Source organism: Phalangium opilio, unplaced genomic scaffold (assembly GCF_054372755.1).
Source record: "Phalangium opilio isolate 3A_F unplaced genomic scaffold, DU_Popi_V2 ptg000090l_1, whole genome shotgun sequence".
Taxonomy (NCBI): Eukaryota; Metazoa; Arthropoda; class Arachnida; order Opiliones; family Phalangiidae; genus Phalangium; species Phalangium opilio.
In genome coordinates, this window is record NW_028324195.1 from 4,071,496 (window position 1) to 4,088,828 (window position 17,333).

A 17,333-nucleotide genomic window follows, 5' to 3' on the forward strand; every position below is an offset into this window, starting at 1 on the left:
TGTCTTTAGAGTATCAGAGGGTTGAATAACGGGCTTAGACGGTATTTTCCGTTCATTCAAGGGTACCAACGTCATTTTATGGTACATTACGAACTAAAGGCTCCGATAACCGATGAAAGAAGGGGTACGAGCAAAGAAAAAAGACCTTCGCCTTTTTGGTTCGATAAAATAGCCCTTTTCTTTTTCCAAGCTATTCTTTTACTAGATATTTTGCGTAGATTATTCTTATACCTGTATAGCCTACTTCTTTGAGCCAAATTCAATTATATAAAAAGACTTGGTTTGCCCAAGCCTTAAAAACAAAACGATAAGAGTTTTTCCAGTTGTCTGAAGCGCGGATATTTTTTTTCTATTGAATTTTAAAGACAATCCGTATTTTACTACTCTTTAGAATTTAATTCAATCACCTGATTTTACTGCTAATGGATTAGTTTCCTATAAATTAATTGAAATAAAAAATTACTTATCTCAGATTTTTCATGAACAATTTCATTTTCCTTAAACATTTCATCATGAATTTTTTTCTTTTCAATGGAGAACGTACTTTAATTTTCAAATAATACTCTCATTAATAATGTATTATATGCGGTCTTTTCGAATACAAAAGGGGGCTGTTATCACCTTTCTTGTATTTGATAAAGGGGTTCGATTCTTCTTTAAGCAGAGTCACAATTATTGAACTTTGTATATCAGTACTTGTGGGGAAGATTTTAGAAGTGTTGGTTGAGTTGCTATTTAGTTGACAACATTATGAAAACTTGATGTGTTTAAAACCTTTTGAATGGAAAATTCTCGGTAATTAAAAAAGAAAGAGTCAATTTGATTAAATTTACACGATATCCCTCAAAATTATAAATGCATGATAAAATGATTCAGGAAAATGGAATTGTTGTTGAAAAATCTGAGATAAGTAATTTTTTATTTCAATTAATTTATAGGAAACTAATCCATTAGCAGTAAAATCAGGTGATTGAATTAAATTCTAAAGAGTAGTAAAATACGGATTGTCTTTAAAATTCAATAGAAAAAAAATATCCGCGCTTCAGACAACTGGAAAAACTCTTATCGTTTTGTTTTTAAGGCTTGGGCAAACCAAGTCTTTTTATATAATATCTGTTCCTTCAGCCTTAATTTGTATTAATCTATTATAAAAATAATAATAGGCTTGTCAAACTTCTAATGAAGTTGTGTTGTTCGATGTTCCAGTAAGATGTTCGTGAGCATATTGGCTCCCTCCAAGTGCCTCTTATTATTTTATGGGAAAGATTAAAATTTTAAATTATTTGGCAGGGGAGTGTTAAATTAATTCACAAATGGTAGGCAGGTTGTAAATAAATTCACCATAGATAGGCGGGTGGTAACTTATTTTATATAAAAAGGCGGTTGGTGACTCAATTAAGTTTAGTTGACCTTTTTGCATAGATTTAAAAAAAAGTTATTTCTAAACCACGCGCCACACGCGCACATTTCATTGAAATTTTGTTATTTAATAATTTTCCCTTATATATACTAAGATTCTTCATCAAAAATAGACAACGCGCTTTCCACGACTCGAACCTGCAATGTTTTGCCTCGAATGCAAACGCTTTATCCATTCAAACAGTGTATTTAAAGGATCATTTCATTTATGTTGAATAAAAGATCTGTAAAAATAAACACCGAGCTTGCCAGGACTCGAACCTGCAATCTCCTGCTCCATAGGCTGACGCGTTATCCTATGCGCCACAAACCCGATGAAGGCTGAACTAAATGCTATGAAAACAGTGTAATATATGTAACGGTTTTACCATGATTTATAAATTAATTAAAATAAATTACTTAGAATTAATTGTTCTTAATCAAACTTCAGAAGTTCAACATTCAATAGTTCCTTGATAATTCAAAAGTGTTCCGAACCTTAACTTCCCAGTAGTTTCTGAGTTATTCGATGGAGTGGACCACCAAAAATCCCATGCTTTTTCTATGGGACGCTAAGCCTAAAATCTGTGAATTATTTCTTTAACATTACGGGAGGGTGTGGGTTCTTATCTAGAAGGGCCTACCGGCCCTCTAGAATTTCACGTTTCCGTGTAGCGTATTTAAAACTAATTCGGATATAGCGTCTATTAAACCTTTATCCGCGGATCTTATAAAAGCGTGTCTAGGTTCTTTTTTAAGTTTACTCAAGAGTGCAAGAACGTCTCGCTGCGATGTAATCGCTCGGCGTTTCATAATTCAAATGAATGTTCGTGTATGATACGTTCCTTATTTATCTCTTCTTGGGCACGTAAACTACCAATGTCTCATCGGGAAATATTTTTGTTCTAACCCTATAATCTTCGGGACAGTTTTGTTTAAAGTCCAATAGCAAATACGAATGAGGTTGTTCAGTGGCGTCCAAGTAACTTTCCATCAAAAATTTTGGGTTACGCGGGTACATTTGTCGAGCTAGATAATTTATTTGCAATTTATCTCTAACCTGTTTGAACAGTATCAAATAATTTGTGTTTAAACTTATGTCCCTAGCGTCGCTGGATTTATGATAAAGATTTTGAGTTAAATATAACACGCTTAAATTGCGATGGTGACTAAACTTGGTAAAAATTGAACCTATCAAACCTGATTTGTTCTGATCCATTAAATTGTCTATTACTAGAAGGCAATTTCGAGAACCGTCGTACTCGTTCATATCCGGCAAACCTTCCTTAAAGACAACCAAACCTTTCAACCTGTCGTAAAATGACTGATATTCTGAATAATAGAAAATAATTTCAGCGATATTGGGTTCAAACAATTCCCGATGATTTTTAATGATTCTTTCGCAAAGAAACGTTTTTCCCGCGCCACTCGGCCCATTTACCGTTATGGTACACGGATGATAAAAGGGAATCATTGTTCTCCGAGTTCTCGAGCTTAAATAAATTAAACTTTAAGCGACCAAGCGTTAATATAGGGGTCGCGCGCATCTTCTCGCAGAAAATAACGCGCCGTGCAGGAAAAAGTGCCGTGCATCGCGGGAAAACGCGCGCGGAAATAAACGCGTATGACAGGAAAGCGAAAAAAGAACAAAATCAGTTTTAAAAAATTTTTTTATTTTAAAAACTTTTCAATATACACTTGTAAATAAATTAGTTTTAAATAAATAAATTAGTTTTAAATTAGTTTTAAATAAATAAATTAGTTTTATATAAATAAAATAGTTTTAAATTAGTTTTAAATAAATAAATTAGTTTTAAATAAATAAATTAGTTTTAAATAAATAAATTAGTTTTAAATAAATAAATTAGTTTTAAATTAGTTTTAAATAAATAAATTAGTTTTAAATTAGTTTTAAATAAATAAATTAGTTTTAAATTAGTTTTAAATAAATAAATTAGTTTTAAATTAGTTTTAAATAAATAAATTAGTTTTTTATTAGTTTTAAATAAATAAATTAGTTTTAAATAAATAAATTAGTTTTAAATAAATAAATTAGTTTTAAATAAATAAATTAGTTTTAAATAAATAAATTAGTTTTAAATAAATAAATTAGTTTTAAATAAATAAATTAGTTTTAAATTAGTTTTAAATAAATAAATTGGTTTTAAATAAATAAATTGGTTTTAAATAAATTAATAAATTACGTTGGGCGTTGGTAGCCATAGGGGATTGTTTTGAAATTGTCTAGAATACGGATTTTATCGACCGTGGCTCTATAAACTTTGTGAGTGTCTATAGAGACAAGCGTGTGGTTCGGAAGCCTAGTAATGTGTCTCGGAATTGGAACTGTTATAGGCAAAAGGGGCTTATCTAAATCGACGCCTAGTAATCCTTTTAAAGTTTCGTGATTGACTAGTTTCTCGTTAGAGACATTAAGGCGAAACCCTTTGACTTTGGTTGTATTGAACCTTTTGCCAGTGTCGGGATCTGTCACCCAATAGCTGTAATTTTTGCATCCGCCACTGACAAAGGTATCAATGTAGGCGTTTTTACCATAACCTTCCAATTCGTTGGTCATTTCGCCCAGAAAGTTACCAGTTTCTATTAGCGGTATTCCCAGGGGGGACATGTACACAAGCGAATCTGTATCGTAGTAAAAACATTTATCCCCGACCATTTCCAGATATTCTAATAAGCATAATCTAGCCATAGCCGTTGTATAGCAAGCTATTGAGACGTTGGTATGCTTCAAAACAACGTCGGCCTCAGTCGTAGGAACCCATTTGACTAGCAGCGTTTCTTGATTGATGGTTAAAACGCTTTTTACTTCAACATCCGGGTTACTTAAGAGTTCGAAAAGTCTACGGGGTTCTTTGATAATTTCCGTTTTGGTTGGTTTGACTCTTTCCCCGAATTTACCCCAAAGACTATTCAAGGCTAGTTTTGCTACGCTACGCAACCCTTCGTTTCTTTTAATCTTGGCTGGGTTTAAAAGTACACCCTCTCTAATTTTAAAATTTTTAATATAATTGTCACGTTCCTCGGGGGTAACGCAATCTGAGGGGTAACCACTAGCCGTCTGCTTATGAAGAAGGAACGAATCAACGTATTTTTGAAACAAGCCGACCTCGCCAGTTTCGGGGTTATATTGTCGCACCTTGTATTTCCAAGCCCCTATCTTTTTTAGGATAACATACCCCCGATTTACAGCGGCACGAAGTTCGTCAATCACCCAAGTGCCGACTAGTTTTCGCTCTGCGTCGGAATGGTGACAGTCTCCTTGGAAACGTTTCAAGGCACACTCCCGGCAAAGAGTGAAAACTAATTTATTATTTAACCTTATTGGTAAAACAGGATGAAAGAGTCTAATTAGTGGTAGAACTTCGCATTTCAGGAAACCGTCGAATGCGAATACGTCGGGAATATTATCCAGTAAAATTTCTGGATGCCCGACTGGCAGCTTCTTTCTCTTGTTGACGAAAGGATAGAGACTAGTTACGTCAACGTAATGCATTTTCTCGCTGCCTGAAACTTTATGGTATAGTTTAAGTACCGATGTCCTTCCACCAAAAAAGGCATCGCGAGGGTTTAAAGGCTCGCGTACTTTTTCTTTAATGTTTTCCGCTTCCAGAAAAACACCGATAGCTGGATTATCGGTTTTATCTTTAGCCCAATCACATTCCCACTTCGTTATTACTTTAAAGCCCGCTTTCTCGATTCGTTCCTTCTTTTTTAAAGTTCTGACGTACAAGGTGTTCAAGGTTTGGCCAGGATCACCTTGTAAAGATTGGTTGCGGTTGACTTTGTAGCACTTAGGACAACCATGGAAATAACACCCGTTAAACTCTAGAACATCTTTTTCATACAAGCCGTCCACTTTCATTTTCAAAACTTTGGCTTCCGAGCCATTAAACGCAGACTGTATATTTACGCCGTTCTCGTGGGCATACCAGGATAACCATTCTATAGCCACTAGTGACTGATTATCAGTCATCCTATAGAGGTTATGCGGAATAATGCCTATAGAATCTTTATCCATAAAGTGTCTCCTGTATACCCAGCTACACAAACCGGCTATAGTACACGCGACCTGGAAAGGTTCCACCTGGGCAATATCCAAGAAAATTTTTCTAAAAGCTAGACAACCTAACTTTAATATCACAACATCCTTGACGCAATAAAACTTTAATTCCTCCAGAAAATTAAAGCCTTTTTTCTCCTCAATTTGCTTATCGTAGCACTCCATAAACTCTTTGAGATTTTTGGAGGTTAAATTTTCCGACCCGTAAGCGTCGGGCGGTGGCATTTGGTCTTCTAAGACGTAATTTGTTCCTAATTGATTATTAAGATCGAAGACGTGATCCTTAACAACGGTAAATAAAAAATGAGGGAAATAACCCTTTGTAGCGTCTTGTAATCCAAACGTGTCGGCGAATTTAGAGAGTGGTACGGAGATAAAATTGAAAGAGTCAAGGAAATTTAAATTAAAGACAGTTAAATTTATAATTTTAGTGCCGTTAATTATACAGTTAGGCTTAAATTCTTCGCCAAGAGCCATAATCTCTCGTAATAGAAACTGATTATCGTAGCCGCTAGCATTAAGTGCCAATAAAGTTACCTTCTTGACGGCTGCTAACGTCCTTAGGAAAGCTAAAAATTTCGAGACAGGCTTTGCCCCTTCAAAAACTCTCTGTCTTGGTCCGAGTGACTCGCATTTCCCGCAGACGTAAGCCGCTTCTAGCACGTCAATACAACTTTCGCAAACCATCTCTGATACGCAAAGGAGAGGCTGGTGGACTAACGCCCCCTTTTTTTCCTCGGATTCTAATATCTGAATCGCTTCGAAGTCGTAGAAGATATAAACCATATCAGGGGCAACTTTCTTTTTCTTTGCTTGGCGAACTTTAGGAGGTTCTTCTTTAATTACCTGAACGTAACAATCGTGTGGACTGGGCGTGTATCTACTGCAGATTGAACAATAAATTTCTCCGCACGTATGAAGTTGATTTTTACGCTTAAATTAATTTATTTGCGTGAAACATTGTTTGCAATGAAATAGTTGCGCGCAGATACTCTTCCCGTCTACACCATCTTGTTTATGATAATTAAAGCATTCATCTCCTTTGAAAACCTTGAGACATTTATCACACGCTCGGTCAGGGCCCGTACAAGTTTGATCTCGTAAACAATTGTAACAATATAGATTGCAACTATGATCTCTCTTGTTTTTAAATCCTACCAGACAATTTTCGCAGTAATGGTCCATCCCGAACAAAGGTCTTAAGGACGTGACGACGTTGTAATGTCTGTTTTGATTAATTAATGTCAAACGAGGTCTATTGTCGTCAATGTCGATTTCCCCCAAAATCAACTCTGGCAAATTATTTTTAAAAATATATATTAATATACTATATTGCGCCAATTCGGCTTTAAATTTTTGTATAGATTCTACTTTGCCGCAGTCTTTTGAATTAACTTTTGCTTTACGGCAAAGCTCTAGAGCGGCATCTCGTTGAGAAGCCGTATCACCTCGATCCGCTCGCGTGTACGAAATCGACTTAAATTTGTTTTTAAGCGCGATATTAGTCGGATTTTTCTTATGTTCCGAATGCGCAATTGCCACGGAAAGCGCGCGTGCTAAACACAAATTATCATTGTTCACAATCCTGATAATTCCTCGAGAGTCGCGAGAAAAGATATCAAAGGACCGCACTCCTTTGGGAGCAGCTCGGCCGAAACCCTCCACCGGGATTCTTACCACGTGAAATTTTAAGACGATGGGTCCTAAAAAAATCTTTCAAACTCATCGTCGTATAAAACTGACTCAATCTCGTCTAAAACGGATTTAGAGTCCAATTGATCGGCTCTACGAAACGAGAGTGATATCAAGCCCCGGTTTGGCAAGCTTAAACTTTCGGCCGTTATCTGTATCATATCAGACGGGGCTAGTCTATTAAGAATGGCTTGGACAATATTGGCTAAGACCTCAACCAAGTTATTGGTTATTCTTAATGTGATTACGAGACCAGAAAGATTAAATCTAGGGTACATTTGTACCCTTTGACCCATAATTTCACAGTGGGGTAGAGAATCTATCGGCGTCATAACTGCTTCCCTCGCCCCGCCTCCTGATTGATCAGGGAAATTACTAAGACCTGAAAAATCTATAGAGGCGAAATCGTTTTCAATGTTTTGAGAGGCGAAACCCAGCTCGGCATTAGCGTTTAAAAATTCGGAAACTATACGGTCATTCTGTGAAGATTCAAATTCCCGCACAAGCGAATCTTCCGCTTCAAAATTGAAAAAGTCTGAAATTATACGGTCATTTCTGGAAGATTCAAATTCCCGCACAAGCGAATCTTCCGCTTCAAAAGTATTTAAAGCTTTGATCATACTTTCATCGTGTTCGTCGATGAGTAGATTTTCAGCTTGTATATCGTCTATATCGCGTTGACCTATTTCAAACGCCCTTTGTTCGAAACGAGCCATATATAGATCACTACACGATAAAGGTATGTTATTATAGAATGTTTACAACTCTTTAATGTCGCGGCATTGTTCGGGCTCGCGAGGTACGCTTAACATATATTTAAATATGGCGGTAAATGTTTCGAGAATAGCGTATCCTCTATTACACAAAAAAGTCGGAAAAATTTACCCGATTGTAGCTAGGTTAAGTTTAGCTGGGTTAAGTTTGAGTAATGTGCATAAATTAAAGAAAAAAGCGTAAATGTTCTTAAGCGGCCATGGTCGTAAAACGGCCAACTCCTCGATCTCGAATAAAATAGATTCTTGATCCATCTTGACGCGTTTTTATAGTAAAAAAACTTACGTTAAATGCTGTCCCCGTGAAAAACAAAAAAGAAAAAATACGTTACCTTTCAATGTAGTGAGGATTGGGTTTTGTAAAACTTATCTTAAATGCGAGACTAGTAACTTAGTTTGCTAATCATCTTGACTTTATAACTCTGAAGTAGAGAATGAGTATTGCATGCTCGACATATTGTCTTATATAGGCAATAACATTCTCTCCCCCCCTCCCCATGTTGTACGTAACGGAAAGAAAAAGTTCCGGTGAGAGCGTCTATACATTTTTTTAGATACCCTCCTCGTTCTCCCCCCTCCGCAGACTCTAACAAGAACTAGCCAAAAAAATTTCGCCCGTCTTTGCCCAGACACGTTCACCCTCCTGTCTATTGAAAGGGGCCCGATGCTAACTCTACCTAGAACTAAACTGAAACTAACCTATAACTAAAACAGGCCACCCCCCTCCAACACCCCCTCCATCATCCCCCCTAAAGAATGAAGGCATACCAGCCGCAAACACTTTGCGTTAGGCATTCGAGCAAGAAAGTCGCTTGAAATGTAAGTCAAATTTGTTAAGTTTTGGGCGCTCGTTTGGTAATAACAACGGATGCTTTTTTAGTTAAGAATGGAAGTTGATAATCTTCGTAAACGGAAAATTCCGTCGAAACCACGTAAAATCAACTCGAGGTTCCATTTAGGTCAAGTCTATCTATCTTTTGGATTCACATCCGATCTCAATATCGAGATTAGATTATGTATGAAAGAACCAGATTTTTCTACGTTTCGTTTTGATGTTGACACTTGGCAAGCTTTTGGATCCAAAATTGGTCCTCTTAGTGGATGGACCACTTGCGAAGAACATACATCATACGATGCTGTTTTAGCCGATACCCCGCTATCTTCGACGTCCGCCCACGCTACCTTCAACAATCTAAAGCAGGAAACGAATATCGCGGGTGGAAAGAGTAACGAATTCACCTTGAATGCGTCAGAAGCTGGCGAGTTAAATCGACTAATGCCATATATCAATGAGCACTTGAAAAAACTTGTTGCGAACGAACAGGTTTATTTATTGTTTGGTGATTTGATCTGCAATGAACTTATTACCATACATAAAATACTAGAAATAGATTATGGCGAGTTCTTTTCCTTCGAAGAAATCGAAGATCATATTAATTTTGACCGTGTACTATCATATTTTGGCTTGTATGTTTCACCGTATAAAATATTAATGGAATTTAAAAATAGATTAAAGGAACGCGCCATAAGTTTTGATTTTCAATCGTATAATATATTTAACATATTAATGTCTCAGACTTCTTATTTAAAGAAGCGTTTAAACGTTGTGAATCTTTTTGGCTTGGTGTAAATTTGCATTGAAATAAATTTTTTAAAACGTAATTTTTGTCCTTTTATCAGGATAAGCATATTGGTTTATAACGGTATACGCATATACAAACCAGAGGCCTCCTTTTTCTAGCAAGGAGAGCCATCATAAATTTTTTTAAAAGGAGAGCCCGGATATACAGAGAGGCCGAAGGGGCGGATGATGGCGCGGGTGTGATTGATGCAGCGTCCATTCGGACGGCAATCATGTTCGACTTGCCACGCATGATACTGTTCCTCGACAAAGTAGCCTACGGGGTGCTAGCCCAACAGGGCTTTTTCGTTAACCTACATATCCGCGCCTAAAAGGGCTATTAAATTTCCCGCCCCTAAGAGGGCTAATGAATTTCCCGCCCCTAACCACCAAAGGTAAGAAACAGTTTTTGTATATTGTAAGGGGGGGTAAAAAGAGTCTGGGTTTAAACGGATCCCCTCTATACTATAAAACGGAAAGTTTCCCAATGCTAAAATCATTCTCGCTTTAGCTTCGGCCAGAACATCACCCACCATTATCATGTGAGCATACTGTTTTTTTTCTGAAATCATGGAAAGACTAACTTTTGAACTTAATAGGGCGTACAGTCACATCAACGATGTGCTTTTGTACTCGGACGATGAGGACGACCCGAGGGAAAGCTTTCAAGCGAGACATGAGCGTCATCCGCCTCAGCCCCAGTTTCAGAATAGGCCGTTCAACCACATAGAAGATGCCGCAAGAGTACTTTTAATACAAAATTTTGTCGCAAGGCATCGGGTTGAGAATCAACCACCACCACCTCCTCAATCGCCCCCACCTCCTCAATCGCCCCCACCTCCTCAATCGCCCCCACCTCCTCAATCGCCCCCACCCCCTCAATCGCCCCCACCCCCTCAATCGCCCCCACCCCCTCAATCGCCCCCACCCCCTCAATCGCCCCCACCTCCTCAATCGCCCCCACCCACTCAATCGCCCCCACCCCCTCAATCGCCCCCACCCCCTCAATCGCCCCCACCCCCTCAATCGCCCCCACCTCCTCAATCGCCCCCACCTCCTCAACCCCAGGAAAACAGAGTAAATGAACGACCGCCAAATAATTGCAGTCTCTTCAGGTAAGATTTTATATTTTTTAAAACTTTAATGTCTATATACCCCCTAAACATTTTTATAGGATCCTTGCTGACGTCCATAAGGACTTAGTGAGGATTCGCGCGGAGAATCTGAATCATGGTTTTGATCTCCGTGAGGACGATTTTGTCTTCCGGGAGTTGAGTTCACGGCTTTTGCAGTTTGTGGATATGACACCCGCTCCCGGAAACCAAATGCAGGTTTACGTTAACACGACTCACTCGTGCTCGTAAGTTAATTAGCATTAATTTTTTAAAGACGAATCCCTAATATCTTTTCTTTCTATTTTTGGTCTCATTACCGCTATCATCACCTATTTCCATCACAGAGTGGTTAACCCCATTGATAGAGACCTAGACCTGCAGAGGCAACAACGTTTCCTAAGAGCTGTAATCGACGACGTTCATTTACAAACAACGCGTTAATATTTGTAAATATATAAATATATAAATAGAAATAATATATAAATTTAAATAGAAATAATATATAAATTTAAATAGAAATAATATATGTATAAATAAAACCTTGGTAAAAAAATATTCAATGTTTCTTGCTTGATACATACAAAGAGTAACGCAATATAGCCCCGCTTTAAAAAAAACGTTGGGAGATAGAACGAGAGAGATTTACTAGAGATCGAAACCCCCTGTACGGAGAGGGAAAGTTTAAAACGAGAGAGAGTATATTTCAGTACTACGAGGGAGAGGCAGATTGCGCGCGGCTTGTACACGGGAACCTAGCTAGAGAGAGAGTTGACCTATATAAAAGCGCGCATCCTAAACTTAGCTAGAGAGGGAACTCCCCAGCCTTGTACATGTATTTGGAGGAAACTTAGGTAGAGAGAGAGAGAGCTCTCCCCCGCAATGACAGCGCTCTCGCAGGCCTGGAGCTCGGGCGAAAGAGAAAGTGAGAGAGACGGTGAAAAAAAATACAGTGGCGGGAAATGAGCCAGGGTAAAGAGACGGTGAAATAAAGAGACGGTGAAAGTCAGCGAAACGTATAACGTTAGTAGACTTCGACGGGAACGGCCGCATGAATTTCGCTCCCTGATAACGTTATCTTAAATATATCTAAAAAAAAATGGCGAAGTGTAAAAAATGTGCTACGGAGATGAACAATGCTAAAGAAATCATAGAATGTACGTTGTGTCACGAGTATTTTCATATATCCTGTACTAGTGTGAAAACTGAGGAAAATTTTCGTAAATTGGGATCGCGTAAATCGACGTGGAAATGTGAAAACTGCAAAGGACTTAACAAAGGCAACGATAGCGACCCTATTTTAGAAGATCCATCGCAAGGAAACCTGAAGGTCTTAATGCAAAATGTAAGCTACATTTTAACCAAAATGAAGATACTGGATGATATCCAAAATGACGTAAGCAAAATCTCTGTAATTGAGACGAAACTAGACAAAATGGATGACCTTGAGAAATCCATACAGTTTTGTTCGGACAAAATTGATGATTTTGGTATAACTTTAAACTCAGTATGCGGTGATATTAATTCAATCAAGAAAGATAATGAAGACCTAAAACTAAAAAATAAGCAACTAGAATCTAAAATAATAGAGCACGATAGTAAAATTAATGAGTTAAAACAGGAAAATTTGTCCCTTAATCTCGAAATAGTGGGTATTGAACAAACAAAAAATGAGCAGATTACTGAGGTGATAAAGTCCGTAGCTAAAGAAATAGGGTTAAACTTTGACCCAAATGAGATCGTAGACGTATACAGACTGCCTAAGGTAACCAATAAATTAGACGTTATAAGAGTAATTTATGCCACTAAAAAACTCCGGGATTTATGGCTAAAAAAATTTAAGGCTACAAAAAACCTGAAAGCTGCTGATATTGATAAATCGTTAAAAAATACTAAAGTATATATTAATGAACAGCTGACTCCCTTAAATAAAAAAATATTGTATGAGACCAAACAAATTGCTAAAAAAAATAATTATAAATATGTATGGACTAGTGATGGTAAAATATTTATACGTAAAGATGATAATACAAAATCGATCAGGATAATATCGTTAGATGACCTTAAAAAAATTTAGATTTAAAACTAGTTAAAACTTCTTTGTTAATTATTTCCTTACATTAAACATGTTCAACCTAACCAGTGACTTCTTAATAAATAATGTAAACCGTAAAATTATAAGAAATAATTTTAAAATAACTGATAATAACGATCTAAACTCATTCAAAATATTTCACTTGAATATCCGTAGTTTAAAAAAAAACTTTGATGACTTTGTGGTATTTTTAGAGTCATTGGAATATACTTTTGATATTATAGTTCTAACGGAAACCTTTAAAATAATTGATATAAATCTTTTTTCCCTTAAGGGGTATAAACTAATTTGTTCTAAGGAATATCAAAATAGAAACGATGGAGTGCTAATATATATAAAACAAAACCTATCATTCGTAGAGAAAGAGATAAAACTTAAAGGGGCTACCACCATGATCATTGATGTAATTTTACCAAATAAGGCTATCTACAAAATTATCGCATGCTATAGATCACCTAGTAACAATATTAAAGATTTTGTTGGAGATCTCAATACAAAACTCCGTGATATAGCATGTGCTGGCAAAATTGTCTGGATAGGTGACATCAATATTGATATTTTGAACTCTAACGATTCAATAGTATCGGACTATATCTTAACTCTACAGGAAAATGGACTTCACCCGTGTATTAATGATGCAACTAGAATAACAGAATCTTCTAGCACGTGTCTAGATCACATATTTATCAAGAAGAATGATAACTATAGTGTATCGTCGTACATCTTAGAGACTAACATAACAGACCATTATCCAATATTCATTGCTATCCCACTGTTTTCTAACCAAGACGTGAGTAGCATAGGGAGAACTAAGAGCTATACAGACTTCAAAAAGTTAAGTAGTGATGTGCAATTAGAAAGGTGGAATAATGTACTCTGCGAGAATGATTGTAACCTAGCATCTGAACATTTTGTTAGTATCTTGCAAAAACACTTGTGCGCAGCCACAGTAGAATATCCTGTTTCTTATTCACATAGAAAACAAAAGTTGAAACCGTGGATAACAACGGCGTTAATAGTTTCAATAAGAAAACGAGATGAATTAGCTAAAAAAGTAAAAAACCAACCGTTTAATGAAAATCTTAAGAAATTCGCTAAACTATATAGAAACAAGCTTTACTCATTAATTAGGACCGTAAAATATAATTATTTCAAAGATAAGATCTCCCAAGCTAATAATGATCCTAAGTACGTTTGGAAAATAATTAATGAAACAACAAAAAAATCAAATAAGTTGGACTTGATAGAAGAAATCAAACATGAAGATAAAATTTTAACACTAAAAAATAATCCTAAAGAAATGGCCAACACATTTAATAAATACTTCGCAACGGTAGGCTCTCGCCTAGCCTCAAATATCCAAAATTTAAACCAATACTCTGGTAGCAATTTGAAAAATAACGATAAAAGCCTTTTTTTCGTACCAATAACACGAAAGGATGTCGAAAAAATTATCAATGAATTGAAAAATCTCAACTCAAGCGGCCACGATAAAATTAATGTCAAAACCCTTAAGCTCTTAAAGCACTACATTTCTCTGCCTCTGACTCATATTATTAACCTTTCATTATCTACAGGGACCTTCCCCACGGTTTTCAAAAAAGCTATTATTAAACCTGTCCATAAATCCGGAGATAAAAAGGTCTTAGGAAACTATAGACCTATATCACTGCTGAGTAATATAGCGAAAATAATAGAAAAATATATAAAAAATCAACTAGTCAAGTTCTTAGAAAAATGTAATTACTTCTCCAAAAATCAATACGGATTTAGATCAGGTTTAAGTACCAATGATGCCATCTTGGATTTGACACGGGAATTGTATTCGGCCATCGATAAGAACAAAAAGGCCTTAGGCGTGTTCTTGGACCTTAAAAAGGCTTTTGATACAGTATCGCACACAAAATTGTTAATAAAATTAGAACGTGCAGGGATTAGAGGATTACCACTAAATTGGTTCAGAAGCTATTTGTCAGACCGATACACCTTCGTTAAAATAAATAACTTAATTAGTGATCCAGAATTACTAACCTTCGGAATCCCCCAAGGTACAGTTGTCGGTCCTTTATTGTTTTTAGTCTATATTAATGACCTATGTGAAATCAGTATAAATGGAAGAATGTTATCTTTCGCTGATGACACTACTTTACTTTTCTTCGGAAATACTTGGGAGGAGGTTTACGCGAAGGCACAGTCTGGATTGATGAGGGTGTATGACATGCTGAATAATAATCTTCTGACATTAAATATAGAAAAGACTAAATATTTATGTTTTTCGGCTAGACCTACTTCTGAAATAAATTGTAATCTCTTAATTCATAAAGATAAACACTGTATAAAGTGTGATAATGGCTGTTTGAAACTTGAAAGGGTATCTGAAATAAAATACCTTGGTATAATTGTAGATGAACACCTTAAATGGAATAGCCATATTTTAAGTGTTGCAAAAAAACTAAGAATGTGTTTACCAAGATTCTATGAGTTACGCAATTTTCTATCATTGCCATGGTTAAGAAATGTTTACTTTGCAATTGTACAATCAGTGGTATCGTATGGTATTATAGGTTGGGGCGGAACGTATGATATATATATTGAACGATTAGAAATAATACAAAGAAAAATTCTAAGAATTTGTCTAAAAAGAAATTATATGGAATCACGATTAGTTTTATATGCAGATTTCAAAGTATTATCAATTAGACAAATATATGCAAAAACAATCTTAATATATACCTTTACAATAAGAGACTCTATTCTTCCACCAAATATAACTTATAATACTAGGAATATTGAAAATCTTAACATATTAGGGGACAAAATGAACAAGTCTTTGGGACAAAAACATGTCACATACTTGGGACCGAAATTATATAACCAAATTGATATCCATATAAAAAAATGCACAACGCCACAAATATTTAAAAAATTAGTAACTTCTTGGATAATTGACCTTGGATTAGATAATTTAAACAAATTCATTTAAAATTGTACGGAGTCTACTAATCCAGTATTTTGAAATAGTATTTGTTATGTATATAAATTAAATAAGTTAAATCTCTTAAGCTACTGCTCCCAGCCACGCACGAGCAATATTGCTCATGTGGCACATTGGGAGGATGCCTCATATAGTTGTAACTAAAAAAACAAAAATAATGCATCAATAAAATAAAAAAAAAAAAAAAAAAAAAAAAAAAAAAAAATAAAGAGACGGTGAAAGTCAGCGAAATAAAGAGACGGTGAAAGTCAGCGAAATAAAGAGACGGTGAAAAACAGCGAAATAAAGAGACGGTGAAAGTCACCACCAGGTGAGGGGGGCAAAAAGTACCACCCCCTCCGGGGCGGAATTGAAGGGGGCAAAAAGTACCGGGGGGCAAAAACTTCGACCCACCCTTCGCGTGTATATCGGATGGGGGAAAAAAATTCATCCCCCCTACCCTCCGCTGCCCGCGGGTATCGCGGCCTACTATTCTCTGATGACTACGCAATTATAACACAACCCGAGGCTTTTTTGCGAAAACTTTCTGAAGGCGAAGCCAATGATCTGTACGATCATTACTCTATTCATCCGGTGAACGTCCAACCACCGAAGGATTTATTGGGTGCTTACCAAATGAAGCGCGTCGAGGCCGAGCCGGTTAGCACTTGGGACAAAAAACTGGAATACATGAGCTTCGTTCATTTGTTCCCTCGGGGTCGCTTTGGCAAGCAGGATGATAGACCATTTGGGAAAATAACGGAAACCGAGTATCGTTTATCCCGTATTTTGAACAAAAGTCCAATTTTTAGACGAGATTACGCCTATTTGTTCCATTCTTATCAAGAATGCGAAATGAAAGCGATTTCTAGCAGTTTGAACTTCGTTCTTCGTGTTAAAAAACCCATGCCAATTGGGGTTGAAAATTTGCTCAATCGAGTTGAATCTGGCGATAAAGAACTTGAGAGTAATTTAGCTACTTTCTTGGGTCATATTCGAGGAACGAAGGACTACTGGTATAAAGTTCTTAGAAACGTTTTAGCGATGATTCGGGAATTTGGTCCTCCCACCTGGCTTCTAACTTTTAATCCGGCCGAGTACGATGATATGGAACTGCACGATCACTTGAGAAAAGTGAATTCAGACGTTCCAGGAGTAGAGTCGATGACGGTGGCTGAATTGTTGAATTTCGACACACTTAGCGTCAATTTGCACTTTCACAACAAAGTGCGGTCGTTGTTATACAACTTTGTCTTGTGTAAGCAAAATCCAGTTCTTGGCATGATAGAACATCATTTTTGGAGGGTTGAATACCAATCTCGAGGTTTATCTCACTACCATATGCTTTTGTGGGCCAAGGACGCTCCAAAGATTGGAACTTCTTCGACCGAGACTATTTTGGATTACGTGCAAAAACACGTCACGTGTTCGATGCCAAGAGCATCGGTAAGTCAGGAACTGCAACGGCTGGTAAATAAATTCCAAACTCACAAATGCACCTCCAGTTGTTATAAGAAGGTGAAAAATTCTAAAAAAGGATTGAAAGTGTGTCGTTACGGTTTCCCTCGAAACGTAACAAACATTGCT

At 36.6% G+C, this 17,333-nt stretch overlaps 1 protein-coding gene across 1 annotated transcript; it reads left to right on the top strand.

The window, feature by feature from the left end:
- The first annotated feature begins 11,776 nt into the window (after positions 1-11,776).
- LOC149645066 (uncharacterized) lies at positions 11,777-15,034 on the top strand. Its single transcript, XM_089850419.1, has 4 exons — positions 11,777-12,442; positions 12,521-12,574; positions 13,047-14,983; positions 15,025-15,034. The coding sequence occupies exons 1-4, from the start codon at positions 11,777-11,779 to the stop codon at positions 15,032-15,034; spliced, it is 2,667 nt and encodes an 888-aa protein (XP_089706545.1).
- Positions 15,035-17,333: the final 2,299 nt, after the last annotated feature.

What these genes read in the sequence shown, in the direction of transcription:
- LOC149645066 (XM_089850419.1), top strand. Translation starts at nt 11,777, where the DNA reads ATGGCGAAGTGTAAAAAATGTGCTACGGAGATGAACAATGCTAAAGAA. An exon ending in ACGTATACAGACTGCCTAAG is followed by an intron (nt 12,443 to 12,520) that starts GTAACCAATAAA and finishes AAAAAATTTAAG; the next exon opens with GCTACAAAAAACCTGAAAGC. An exon ending in AATCGTTAAAAAATACTAAA is followed by an intron (nt 12,575 to 13,046) that starts GTATATATTAAT and finishes TTTTCCCTTAAG; the next exon opens with GGGTATAAACTAATTTGTTC.